The sequence below is a fragment of the Ziziphus jujuba genome, chromosome 6 (genome assembly GCF_031755915.1).
Source record: "Ziziphus jujuba cultivar Dongzao chromosome 6, ASM3175591v1".
Lineage (NCBI taxonomy): Eukaryota > Viridiplantae > Streptophyta > Magnoliopsida > Rosales > Rhamnaceae > Ziziphus > Ziziphus jujuba.
Window position 1 is genome coordinate 19,260,205 of NC_083384.1, and position 13,694 is coordinate 19,273,898.

Sequence of the window (13,694 nt, forward strand, 5' to 3'; positions counted from 1 at the left end):
CTTTATTGTTGATGGTATTCTGGGATACTGTGCATCACTTGATAATGTTAGGCATATCGTATGGTATACTATTGATTTTCTAATTTATTTATAAATTTTTATTAATTTTCCATGATTATTTTATGAATTTATATGAATATTGTTTTATACCCATTATTTACAGCACATATTTAAATTATAAGATTTAAATGGTTTTATTTTTTATTCCCTATTTTATTATCTAGGTTTTGTGTACAAATTGGGTTTTGTGAAATATATTTTAAAAGGAAAACTTTAAAAAAAAAATGGAATGAGAGCTCTTGAGAAAAATATTTACAAAAATAAAATATTATTTTTCTATTGTACTTTATCACATATTGAGATACATTTATCTCAATTTTTTTTTTCATTTTTAATTTATTCTTCTAAGTTCAGATAGTTAGTAAACAGACACTTCGTGCATCATATATCTTTTTTGTAGTTTCCACAACAGCAACAATATTTATCATTCAATATTTATTTTTATTTTCAAGACTTATTTGCATAAATTGTATTACTTAATCTTTTAAATGCTTTTACAATACTTTGATCTAAATCATGAATACAGTAATGACCTTAGTATGTATGCCTAGTAATGGCTTGTAGTATGACAAACTATAGATGTTGATTGTAGTTGAGACTTGTATGCTGTTGTAGCTTTATTTATATGTATTAAAGTATTATTTTATACTGCATGCATTGGTTGTCGGCTATTTAAGTGAGATTTCATTAAGCTTTCTTTGAAGATTATTCAGTGAGGCTTCCCTAGATAAGACCATCAGGGGTTCTTTGGGAGGTTTTTTGAAGTGGGTCTTATCTTATACTAGACAAACTGATATTATCCCGATCACATATATTGTGCTATGAAAAACTAATGAAAATATAAGCTAACAATTGATTATGGGAGATGAGCAGATCTACCCAATCAAAATAAAAAAAAGGTGGCACTAAAAACAGGAGCAAAACTTAAATCAGAGAGCATGTTGGAATTTTGTTGCATTGATCAGAAAACTAGCAAGAATAAGTATGGATTTCACTCTTTGAGACTAGAACCTATTGGAATCAATTAAAGGTGGCGATGTTAAAAAAGCATGACAATAATGGAGATGCAGGAATTTTTGTCCAAGATGGTGATTGGAAAATAAAACGATAAATGGAACTTTGTAATATATTTATGTTTATGTTAATTTATTAATGATAAAATAGATATAGTATATAAGTGTAGATAGCGCACATAATTTAATATAGGTATATAAAAGCTAGCTATGGTCTACGTAGCAAATTTTGTAATGTAAATAAAATTATCCAAACTCTAGATAGATTAATCACAAGTTAATTATTTACCCAATTTTCTATAATCCCATTAATACCCTTCAATCAGAAAAAGTATAGAAACTGTAGGCAAAATCTAGAAAGAGGATACTGCAAGAAACTCATAGCCAAACAAATTATTATTATTATTATTATTATTTTTTTTTTTTGGTTATAATTTTTCCTTTGCTCTCCTTTTCAGAATAAGTTAGAGAACAAAAATAGATTTGTTATTTATCTTATTTCTTTATCCTTTTTATCCCAATAATAACTACTCAAGTTAAAGGATACAAACACGGATAAGTTTATGTCAACTTTCAAATCTTATTTTGACCAAAGAAAAGGATTTTAATGGCACAATCTCATATCTTAGATTACACCATATGGGCGGTCAGTGGTGAAGGACCAGATTTGCAAATTTACATGCGCAGCAGAGGATTATTAACTTTATCCACGACAGGATATATGGATATAGTGGTTCTTTGTCTCTCTCCCTTTTCTTTCTCTGTCGTCGTCCATCTGCAGAAGGCGGGGGCAGAGAGAACAAGCCCTAAATCAACTACCTATCCGGATCATATGAATCGGATATTTGGATCCGATCCGATCACTGTTGCATCTTTTAGAGATAAATAGAGAGATTGTGAAGCAATTTTCGGATTCGAATCCGGTTTCTGGAGCTCCAAAAAAAAAAAACCCGAAAGCCATGACTCGGAGGTGCTCGCATTGTAGTCATAACGGGCACAACTCGAGGACGTGCCCGAACCGAGGAGTGAAGCTTTTCGGGGTCCGATTGACCGACGGGTCAATCCGGAAAAGCGCCAGTATGGGCAATCTCAGCCACTATGCCGGGTCCAGCTCCGGTGCCAATCCTGGCGGGGCAAATATTCCGGGTTCACCAGGAGAGACTCCGGATCACGGTGGTGCAGCGGATGGTTATGCCTCCGAGGATTTTGTACCTGGGTCGTCTTCGAGCTGTCGTGAGCGGAAAAAAGGTTCTGTCTTTTTTTTTTTTTGTTTTGGCTATCTTTTAAATTTAGCTTTAAATTTTATATATTTGGATTATAGTTTTTCATAAAATATATATAATATATATATATATATATATATATTTTCTTACTTTGAATGAAATTAGAGCAGGAAATTGACTAGAAACAGTGAGATTCTTTTCCCTTTCTGGGGTGAAATTTAATATTTTAAAGGTTTATAATTACATCTTACTTTTTCCTTTCGGGAGTATAATGTGTCTTGCTTGACTGTTATTGGTTAATCGAGATCATGTATTCCTTTCTGGAGTGTACCCTTTAATACATATGTTTCCAATATTACTGAAATAGGAATTTGGATTGGTCGTGTTATTCTGAAAAATTGCAGTAAAATATTTATTTGATTAGAAATGAATTAAAAATGTCTGTGGGAATGGGGGCCAAAAGAAACATTTATTTATTTATTTATTTATTTATTTTTTTTTTTGGTTAACGCCAAAGGAAACACTTTAGAACAGAAGTTGTGAAGATGAACTTATGTAAGACGTTCGGCATATAGAAGGAACATGTTTTGGACACATACGTGTTTGTATAGATATGTTTAGAATTACAAGTCATTCGGATTATGGCATCCAACAATATTGGGTTTATGTGATGCTTTTTGGGTTTTCGAAATTTAGATGTACGGCAATAAATTATATAATAGTCATGCATATCAAATGGAAGACAATATCTGACTTCTTTTTCTTGAGGTACTTGTGAGTGTGTTTCTTGTATAGGTAAAACAGATCCCTTCTTGTGGAAAATGCGCTTCTTAACTTTAAACTAGGGCATTTGTTTGATACATGTTTTGATTGGGTAATTTTAGTAGTGTTTTAGTCTAAAAAACTGGCAAGGAGACCAAAATCAGTCAGGTTTTATATGGTAAAGGTGAAATTAGCATTTCTATTATTAGTTATCAAGTTTGTTTTACTGAAATTAAAGGAAAATTTGTTTTTATGTGATGTTTTAAGTCATAAATTGGTGAGACAGAGAGTGTCAATGATTTAACACTTTAGAAAATTAACTTTATGGTATCCTTTTATTTTACAATTGTTTTGATTGTACTTTCCTTGCCCATTTTTGTCTATAATAGCTAATATTTCTCTTCTGCAGGTGTTCCATGGACTGAGGAGGAACACAGGATGTTTTTACTTGGATTACAAAAGCTTGGAAAAGGTGATTGGCGTGGAATTGCGCGCAATTATGTCATATCAAGAACACCTACTCAAGTGGCTAGTCATGCTCAGAAATATTTCATCAGGCAAACTAATGTATCTAGGAGAAAAAGACGTTCCAGCTTGTTTGATATTGTAGCAGATGAAGTTAGTATCTCCTTTCTATTTGTTGTCAATAAAATGATATGACATACCATTATGCTTATTTGTTTATGCCCTTTCTATGTGCTATTCTTAAAGACATGATATTACCAGCTTGCATATGGGTTCACAAGCTCACCTGCACCAACATAAAAACATGGAACTTTGTTATTCCAATAATTGATATGGTCTTATGTGCTCTCCCATTTTTTCTGACAAGATATTTTAATTGCTTAGAATAGGCATTCTTAACCTTTGGTGGAAAACATCCTGGTCGTGAAGACTAGGCTACTTTTCTATTTTTTTTCTTTTCTCCCTTATAATTTTCTTCTTCACTGACTGTTTAAATAATATCATTTTGCTAAAGGTACCATTTGTTCTCCATTTTCCTCCCTTTTCTTTTTCATCCTATTCTTTCCTCTTCCACCAAAATATGATAAGATTACTTGAATACATTCTACTTCTTTGCATGGTTAGAATTTGTAGTGCAAGTTGGACGCTCCACTTGCTTGTAGAGTGCAATATTTCTGTAGTTATTCTTGGTTTTTTGGATGGAACTATAGTCATTTTCCTCATGAATTATATCTTAGATATACGATTTGGTTTTGAATTTTTTGTTTGCGTGTGCAAGAAACTTCAGCAGATATTGTAAGCAGACCTATACCCTTTTCTTTCAGTTTTCTCAGATATATTTATGCGTGCTTTGTTATTCTCTTTTTACAGTCAGCTGATACTACAATGGAACCACAAGACTTCTTGTCTGTCAACCATCCACAGCCTGAAATTCAAAACGAAAATCCATTGCCTGCTGCTAATGCACTTGACGAAGAATGTGAATCAATGGATTCTAGCAACTCAAACGATGGAGAATCTGTTCCTCCAAAGCCCGATAACTCACAGTCCTCTTACCCAGTAATATATCCTGCTTATTTCTCACCTTTCTTTCCATTTTCCTTACCATTTTGGTCTGGACATGATAATAGCACAGAGACAAATAAGAAGGAGATGCATGAAGTGCTCAAGCCGACAGCAGTACATTCAAAGAGCCCAATCAATGTTGATGAGCTTGTAGGGATGTCAAAACTGAGTTTAGGAGAGTCTATTGGTCATTCTGGTCCCTCATCTCTATCGCTGAAGCTGCTTGATGGTTCATCTAGGCAGTCTGCTTTCCATGCAAATCCAGGCTCAGGCAGTTCGAACATGAATTCGAGTGGCAGCCCCATCCATGCTGTTTGATGGGCAAATTATTGATTAGATTTTAGGTCAGCTAAAATGGTGATGAACATCATAGGTTACTGTTAATACAAGACTAATACTAATAATGTGCAGTCTGGTTTGGGTTCGGTTATATTTTCTCTGTGGAGTCAAATAATAATGTTGTTTAGTTTTTACTTTTATTTTTATTTTTTTGTTTTTATTTATTGGTTCTTTGCTTCAGGCTATAGTGTATTTTGTCAAAAATATTTGTAGTATCTATTTTTGTCAAAAATATTTATAGTATCTATCTGTTGTATTTTGTCCCTTGGATCATTAGGTTTATTCCTATGTCTAGTGTTTGATCATGTAGACATGCTTGCTTAAATTATTGCAGCAACTACTCATCTTCTTTTATGAGTTATTTAAATTTTGTTCTATTGACCAACCAGTGATTGGCTCACTGCTCTTTTCATGAAAAATCCAGGAGAATTTATTTTGCTTATACATGGATCTGGGAACTTCCTGATATTCCCGTGCTTTGTAGTCTGATATTCAGCTTTTGGTTAATATACGACCCAAGTTCATAAAACTACCCTTGTACTTCTGTTCAATTTAATTCGTCAAAACCATTATTAGTTTTATAAAAACAACTATTTATTTATTTATTTTGTTATGTATTATTGTTATTATTATGACAAGAAGCCTCAATCTTTTGTCAATTAATTTTATGATTTTCAGAGCTTGATTTTAATTCATTAATACTCAACAATTTTGTAATAATATATAGTATTAACAACTTTATGATATTATATGTTATCAGGAAAAAAAAAAAAAAAGAAAAGAAAAGAAAAGAAAAAACTTTATAATACTTTATATAATTCATTAATTAACAATTTTATATAATAATAAATTGAACTTAAATTTTTTAGTTTTTTCTTAACAATAATTCGATGATTCGGGTGCCAAAATGGTAATGGAAATTGTATATTTCTATCTTCACGGTGCTCTGCGCAATTCAAAAAAGGTGCTCTGCACAATTCAAACACAAAATCAACAAGTTTCTTCCACAATCAGCCATGAACTTGCTCAGCTTCAACAGACCCACCACCGCTAGACCATGGCCCAACAAGAAACCGTCACACAGATCCCCATTCCTCGTCCTCTCCTTCCTCTTTTTCTTTTTCCTCTTCTTCTTCCTTCTCTACTACTCTTTCACCCCCCCTTCTCCTTTCTTGGATTCATTGAAAACCCCATTTCCCAGTCCCCCTGAATGCGCATCCCGGGTCCCATTCCCAGGAGAAAAGTTCCTTTGGTATGCCCCGCACAGTGGGTTCAGTAACCAGCTCTCCGAGTTCAAGAACGCCATTTTGATGGCTGGGATTTTGAACCGGACTTTAATTGTCCCCCCGATCCTCGATCACCATGCCGTTGCTCTAGGTAGCTGTCCCAAGTTTAGGGTTTTGGATCCTGATAAGATTCGGATTTCGGTTTGGGAGCATGTGGTTGAGCTCATTCGGAGTGGGAGGTATGTGGGTTTTTGCTCTTTCTCGGTGTTTGTGTGTTGTTAAATTAGAATATGAGTTTTAGTGGGGCTTTATTTCTTCTTCTTTTTTTTTTTTTTTTTTCCTTGATTTCTTTGCACGTTGCAAAACTGATTACATTTTTTTTTTTTTTTTTTTTGTTTGCTAGAGAGAAATTTGTTTGCAGAGGAAAACCAACGGAGATTTGACTCTATTATTTTTTCTGTTTTTGATTTTCAAAAATTCGCCTAATAGAGTTAACTGGAGGATTATTGCTCACTTGTGTCCTAGTTAATATCAACTTTTGACACTCAGAAATGATATTTTTTTCGTCCATGCTATTTTTTTCTGAACTTTAGGCAATTGTAACTGATATGTTTATTAGGATTTGATGATGAGAAAACCAACTTGTTCAACGCGTAGCATTTGAATTTCTCAGAACTGGATTTAGCTGGTTTTATATTGTGCTTTTATATCGTCTTGCTAAAAATGGGATACAATATGATATTTATTAGTAGTTTGAATTTTATGATCTTTGTAATGTTTTACCTATATGTTCTTTCTTGTTGCAGGTATTTCTCCATGGCTGACATTATTGATATTTCTTCATTGATTTCTTCTTCCTTTGTTCGAGCCATAGATTTTCGAGTCTTTGCATTCCATTGGTGTAATTTGAACATAGATGCTACTTGTGTCAATAAATTAGATATGCCCTCCACTTTCCTCCATAGCCTTAAACAATGTGGATCTCTACTCTCTGGCCTTGATGGTAGTGTGGAAAAGTGTTTATATGCTGTCAATAAAGATTGTAGAACTACAGTTTGGACATATAAAAATGGTAATGAGGATGAGGCCTTAGATTCTTTCCAACCTGATGATCAACTCAAGAAGAAAAAGAAAACCTCATATGTTAGGAAACGCTGTGATGTATATAAGAATCTTGGACCTGGTTCAGAAGCTGAATCAGCGACTCTGTTGGCATTTGGGAGCCTTTTCACTGCTCCATATAAAGGTTCTGAGTTGTACATTGACATCCATGAAACTCCAAGAGATCAAAGGATACAAAATCTGATGCAGAAGATTGAATTTCTTCCTTTTGTCCCTGAAATTATTAATGCTGGAAAGAAGTTTGCTCATGAGACCATTAGAGCTCCTTTTCTTTGTGCTCAGCTTAGATTATTAGATGGACAGTTCAAGAACCATAGGAAGAGCACTTTTCTGGGGTTAAAGCAAAAATTGGAATCATTTCATCAGAGTCCTCATCCTATTCATATATATATTATGACTGATCTTCCTGAAAGTAATTGGACCGGGAGTTACTTGGAGGATTTGGCTGGAGATTCAAATCGATTTAAACTTTTTTCTCTGAAAGAGAAAGATGAGTTGGTGAGGGAAACAGCTAAAAGACTTGTGGATGCGAGTCATGGGTTAAGCTTTGGGTTTATTCCAAAAACTCGTGATGGAGGTGGTAAAATTAATAAGTACTGTCACCCTCCAATGTTACCAGATGTACTTCTATACATAGAAGAAACAGTTTGCAGCTGTGCTTCACTTGGGTTTGTTGGGACTCCTGGCTCAACTATTGCAGAGAGCATAGAGTTAATGCGAAAGCATGAGGTATGTTCAAGTCAAACTGAACTATGACCAGAATACCAGTGCCTTTTGATATGATGTCATTCTAGTTCATTAAAGGAGTATCATTCTATCAAGACAACTGGACTGATTCAGTTATTTGTAAGCATGCCTAGATTTGGTACCTTTTCTCAGCATGCAAGCTTGAACAATCTGAATCTTCCCCCCCAGTTGTGTCATCTTGCTGCAGAACTGAGTGCCCCCTGTTAGGCTTCTGGAATCATATTCTTTACCAGAAATCTTGATGCTCCTGCCATGATATGAATGTATAATTTTTGTTGAAGATACAGGATTCTCATAAAGGGAGGACTTAATTGTACACCAGCATTTGATTCTGCTTTGCAGCCTGTTAAATGTAAATACATTTACAATCTGAACAAGTTTACTCAACATGTAAAGATTCTAATCAATTCTGCATTCATCACATTTTCTTTATTATTGAGACACTGAATGGGGCAATTGTCTCAAGTGTTATATGCGGTGGATTCGAAATTGAATATGTTGAATGTTTTAATCTTGCGACTTTCCTTCTTATGATCAGCTATAATGTCTCTAAATTATTTGTGCATTGTTATTTCATGGTAATTTACTCAGAAACAACTTAGAATTACAGTGATGGTACGTTGAAACTATTTCCTTAGATAAGCCTATAAATTTAGCACTTTGTGATCTAATGACCTCTATAAACTGTACAAAAGGAAAACAACCTTGAAGCCTTCCTCTCATATGGCATCACCCTGATTGTTTTTTTGACATCATTCTTATACCTTTTCGATGATGGTCATCCCTCATAAGCCAAATCTCCAAAGAAGATAAAGTAGTTGCATATGCAGCCACCTCCACGATGTCCATGCCTTACTCCAGCTCATGGGACCCAACCACAAGTTACACAAAGAGAAACGGATTTTTTTGAAAAATAGCCACTGCCTGAACCAAAAGTTGAAAAAAAATAATAATAAAAGAAAAAAAAAAAAAAACTAGCCAACTGTGGACAAAAATGCTTTTGGCTAAAATTAAAATTATCAATTTTTTTTTTCTTTTTCGTTTCCCCCTTTCTCACATAAATGGGTTTCACCTTTGGTTGTCTTCATCTTTCTCAACGAGCTTGTTCTTCTTCTTTTTTGCTCTCTTACTCTCTTTTTTTGTATTTTCTCAGTTTTGAAGCTAAGCTCTGGTAAGGATTCCCCCCCCCCCCCCCCCCCCCCCCCCCCTTTTTTTTTTTTTTTTTTTTTCTCTTAAATTCTACATTATTATGTTAAATGAATTTGTATTTTTTAAGAATTTTTTAATATGGATATGTAATAAATTAGTTTATGAGCTGTTATATTTAATTTAAAAGGTACTTATGTTACATATGGTGTGAAAAGTGGGAAATTTTTTATGTAGATATGTAAATTTGAGAAAACCAGTAAAACCGTAGGAAAATGGCTGAAAAAGATGAACTTCCTCCATTTACTGCTAGTTTGTCAGTTTTTGCTAGTTTTCTACTCTTTTCCACCAAGTCACTGTAGGAAAATGTTACATTGTGCCGAAAAAAAAAATGGTTTCTTTGAGATAGTTAATATGTTTTCTTAGTGTTATTCATATTTTTATAAATTTATTAACTTAATTTAACATTATTCATTTAATTTTGTAGTGAAATGAAAGATGATGATATTATACTTGTGGTATTATATGATGGAACATTGGTGAGAAATGATGGTGGTCATTGAGAGTATGAAAATGGCAAAAATATAATGGTTTCTGCTGGTAAAAGATACACAAAATTAGAGTTAGAGGATAAGATTTTCAATTCTATTAGCATAAACCAAAATGAATATTTGCTAAAGCTAAAATGAATGTACGGACAATGTGCAGAAAAGTTGGATGCTACAGAAATACGCAATGATAGAGATGTAAAATGCTTTCTTCAAGAAGTGAGGAATGGAAGGATGATGATGATGCGACATCCATTATATGTTCAGGTGATTTCCAAAGTTGAACATGTATCTAGAAAAGTTCATGAAACAACCTTTGCTTAGGATAGTGGGAGTAATCATCTATCTTTGTTCGTCCTACAATTGGTGTTTGTCTACCATAAGTTCCCAAATCTAAACCTATTGAGGCTATATTTTATTACATTGTAGTTCATGAAACTTAGTATAGAGATCAAGTTGATGTTTGTGAGTCTTGGACATCATTTAATATCCATGAAGGAGTTGATGTTGGAGGTGACTCTGCTAAGAGCTTTCCTAACCAAGAGGAGTATGAGCAGTTGCATAATAATATTAATAATTATGAGAATTGCAATACAGAAGGGGATGATGTTAGTATTCAGTTGGATGATGTTGATCATAATGATGTAGAATTTGAACATGAGTTGCCCGACAATAATAATGTTATGCATTCTAAAATGAACAATGAATGAGTTGTTGATGTTAGGGTTCATCGTGCTACAAGTGGCCACTTCTCATCGAGCAATAGAAGTGGTTCTATGGCCATAGTTTTATCAAAGTTTGCAAGCTGCGACAGTATTGTAGTTGGATAGATATTTCGCAACAAATGTGAGTTACAAAATAATTTGAATATTTACTGTATGCGTGAAAATAAAGAGTTTAAGGTAACACGGCCAACTACACAATGATATGAGGCTGTGTATTTGCAAAATACTTGTAAATGGCAATTGCGTGTGATCAAATTAAAAAAATGGAGAAATAATTGTTGTGAGAATTTTTGATAATATATACAGTTGCTTGTTAGATATCATGTATCGAGAACATAAGCAGGCTAGTAGCCGGGTTATTGGACAATGTATCAAATCTAAATATAAAGGGATTGCATGTGTTTACAAATCCAAAGAAATTTAACATGACTTTCTGTAAAAATATGGGGTTGAATATAAGCTATAATAAAGCATGGAGAAATACAGAATATACACTTAATAGTATTATGGGATCTCCAAAGGATAATTTCGCTAAGTTTTCTACCTACTATTATGAGTTTGTTGAAGAATCCTAGGACTCCAACATGTTCCAAGTAGAAAACACTAACCATTTTTATTATTATTTTTTTAAATTTTTATGGCGATTGAAGATGCATTAGGGGATTTATATCCCACATAAGATCCCATGTTGGCTATTGATGTGACTACCTTGAAAGGGAAATACAAAGGATACATGTATATTGCAGCGGGCATCGATGGTAATAAACAACTATATCCTTTGGCTTTTGGTATTGGAGATGGAAAGAGCGAGCAAGCATATATATGATTTTTCCAAAACCTCAAGGATGCTATTGGAGATTTCCCAGATTTGGTGTTTATGAGTGATAGACACCCAGCTGCTGAAAAGGCAATATGTAAAGTCTTTCCTCATGCATACCATTGGCTGTGCTAGTACTACATATGTAGAAATATTAAGATTAATGGACATGCGAAAGATGTTGATACGAGAATATAATGTTTCATGCTTGTAGCTAAGGCATAAGTGGTTAAAGATTTTGGATTTTATATGGGGCAAATTGAGGCAAAAGACAGTAGGATTGCATAGTACATTTGAGCACATGACATTAGGTGGGTGCATTCTCTTTCTCCATGTAAAAGGTATACTATCATGACCACCAATATCGCAAAAAGCTTGAATGATATTTTGCTAGATGCTAAAGAGATGCCAATAGTAGCATTGATTGAGCATATAAGGGATTTGCTGAAAAGGTGGTTTTATGAACGACGAACTGCAGATGCAAAATTGACAAACCTTGTGACTGACCATACAGAAGAGTAACTCAAACTCCGCAATTTGAAGTCTACTGGCTACGTGTGCAGGCTATTAATATGTATGAGTTTCTTATGGCAGGTGGGAGTTTGAAGGGCAGTGTTAACTTCCAATAAAAAACATGCTCATGCAAAGTCTTCGATCTTGATCAATATACTTGTGATCATTGTACTGCTGTTTGCAGAAAATGCAAAACTACTCCTTATGGCATGTGTTCTCATTACTATACTGTAGATGGATGCTCCAAATGATGTGTCAAGTGGTATTGTTCTTCTACAGAGATGGATGCATAGGTGAGCCGGTAGGCTGGGAATGCAACGCATACCATCTCAAGGTGAAGATGTTATTGGACATAAATGTAGCTGATGCGATAATGTTGGATGTTACAGGTAGAGATGTACGAATCCATTGTCTTATGCTTCGCATTAAGTATTTTTAGTTTAGTGTGTTATAGTTATGCATTTTTAAATTTATTTCTTTTCACAATTATTTTGTTTCATGGATATATTCTACTCAATGGTAATGCTTTTTTATGTTGTGATAATTGAGTAATACGTATTTATAAATATTAGTTTAATAATTTAATCCTAAATTAAAAGAGACATTGTGGAAAAACTACCAAGCACCAACATTTCGATTAGAAAGGAAGATGATTACAATAGGTTTTTTGGAATGTCCAAATAATTTTGAAAAGAAAAACAAAATGTATCAATTTTTTATTTTTTATTTATTTCCTGAAGAAGAATTTATCAAAAGTTATAAATATATAAATTGATAACACATTGAACAAACTATAATAGTAAATATTAAATGTTAAAAGTTTAAATTATTATATAGTATTAAGGATTTGTTAGTTTTTAGATAGAAGCCTTATCATCTATGTAAAAGATCATATTTTTGTCTTTCTTTTTTTTTGTTTATTTATTTACTTATCCATTGGAGTAGCCTTTAATTAGTTAGTGGTTTTAAAAATCAAAACATTATTTGTTAAATTTATCTTCATCTTAATGGTTAATTTTCAAAATAAATAAATAATAATAATAATGGAATTTAATATATATATATATATATATAGTATGCATTTAGAATTGTAGAGATATCCTATTTTAAAAAAATGCAGTTTGGTAATACTTGTACTTGCTTATCTTGACTCCACCTCCATCTACTTAAAATTGGACTTCTCCTTATCTTTCCTCTTAATGATTCTCTTTCTTCTTTCTTTCTTTCTCTTATAGGTGAATGAGGTGATATATACTATACTTGGCATGGAGAAATGATGGATGCTTTTTATTTCCCTTCATTTCACTAACATTTAGAATTCAATTTCTAGGGCTAACACCTCTTAAAATGCCCTTTGGAAGAAAGTAAACTAATTACTTCACCAATACTTCACCACCCCCACTCCACTTCTACCAAAGGATTATGATAACATCATATTCAATATAATACTATGACCACATACCAAAGACTAAATTTCCATAATAATTACAAGAAAGAAGAATGTATTTGATTGTGACAATAAAAATCAAAAGGTAGACTTCACAAAATAATATGATTTGATAGCAGAACACAATCCTCTATTGTGCACATATTGTGTCAACAAGAAACACATATATGGAAGGAAAATACTATAACTATTGGTCATGTTCAGAATATAAAGGTTTGGAATGGCAAGACAACAAAAGGTTTCTCCCAGCAAAATGATGAAGTCATGGGCCACTTCAAAATGATGTTCTGTATTGTCCAACAGTCTTAGAAGGTAGGTTGAAGTGTCTTTCAAAACAAGGAGAGGTCGAACATTTAATGCTTGCACTTCCTTTATGGTTAAGGTTCTACAAAACTAGTGAGAGAAAACATTGATAAGTTGTTTTTGCATCAAATTTGATCATCTTCTAATATTATGATTACCAGAACCTTTGTATC

General features: G+C 33.2%; 2 protein-coding genes across 2 annotated transcripts; both read left to right on the plus strand.

Moving 5' to 3' along the window:
• Positions 1-1,818: 1,818 nt before the first annotated feature.
• Positions 1,819-5,186, plus strand: LOC107430316 (transcription factor MYBS3). The gene is made up of 3 exons (XM_016041153.4): positions 1,819-2,321; positions 3,468-3,676; positions 4,394-5,186. The coding sequence occupies exons 1-3, from the start codon at positions 2,033-2,035 to the stop codon at positions 4,904-4,906; spliced, it is 1,011 nt and encodes a 336-aa protein (XP_015896639.3). The 5' UTR covers positions 1,819-2,032; the 3' UTR covers positions 4,907-5,186.
• A 602-nt stretch (positions 5,187-5,788) lies between these two features.
• On the plus strand, positions 5,789-8,440 carry LOC125419161 (O-fucosyltransferase 30). Its single transcript, XM_048464558.2, has 2 exons — positions 5,789-6,392; positions 6,960-8,440. The coding sequence occupies exons 1-2, from the start codon at positions 5,944-5,946 to the stop codon at positions 8,029-8,031; spliced, it is 1,521 nt and encodes a 506-aa protein (XP_048320515.2). The 5' UTR covers positions 5,789-5,943; the 3' UTR covers positions 8,032-8,440.
• The last annotated feature ends 5,254 nt before the right edge of the window (positions 8,441-13,694 follow it).

What these genes read in the sequence shown, in the direction of transcription:
- LOC107430316 (XM_016041153.4), top strand. Translation starts at nt 2,033, where the DNA reads ATGACTCGGAGGTGCTCGCATTGTAGTCATAACGGGCACAACTCGAGG. An exon ending in CTGTCGTGAGCGGAAAAAAG is followed by an intron (nt 2,322 to 3,467) that starts GTTCTGTCTTTT and finishes TCTCTTCTGCAG; the next exon opens with GTGTTCCATGGACTGAGGAG. An exon ending in TTGATATTGTAGCAGATGAA is followed by an intron (nt 3,677 to 4,393) that starts GTTAGTATCTCC and finishes CTCTTTTTACAG; the next exon opens with TCAGCTGATACTACAATGGA.
- LOC125419161 (XM_048464558.2), top strand. Translation starts at nt 5,944, where the DNA reads ATGAACTTGCTCAGCTTCAACAGACCCACCACCGCTAGACCATGGCCC. An exon ending in GAGCTCATTCGGAGTGGGAG is followed by an intron (nt 6,393 to 6,959) that starts GTATGTGGGTTT and finishes TTCTTGTTGCAG; the next exon opens with GTATTTCTCCATGGCTGACA.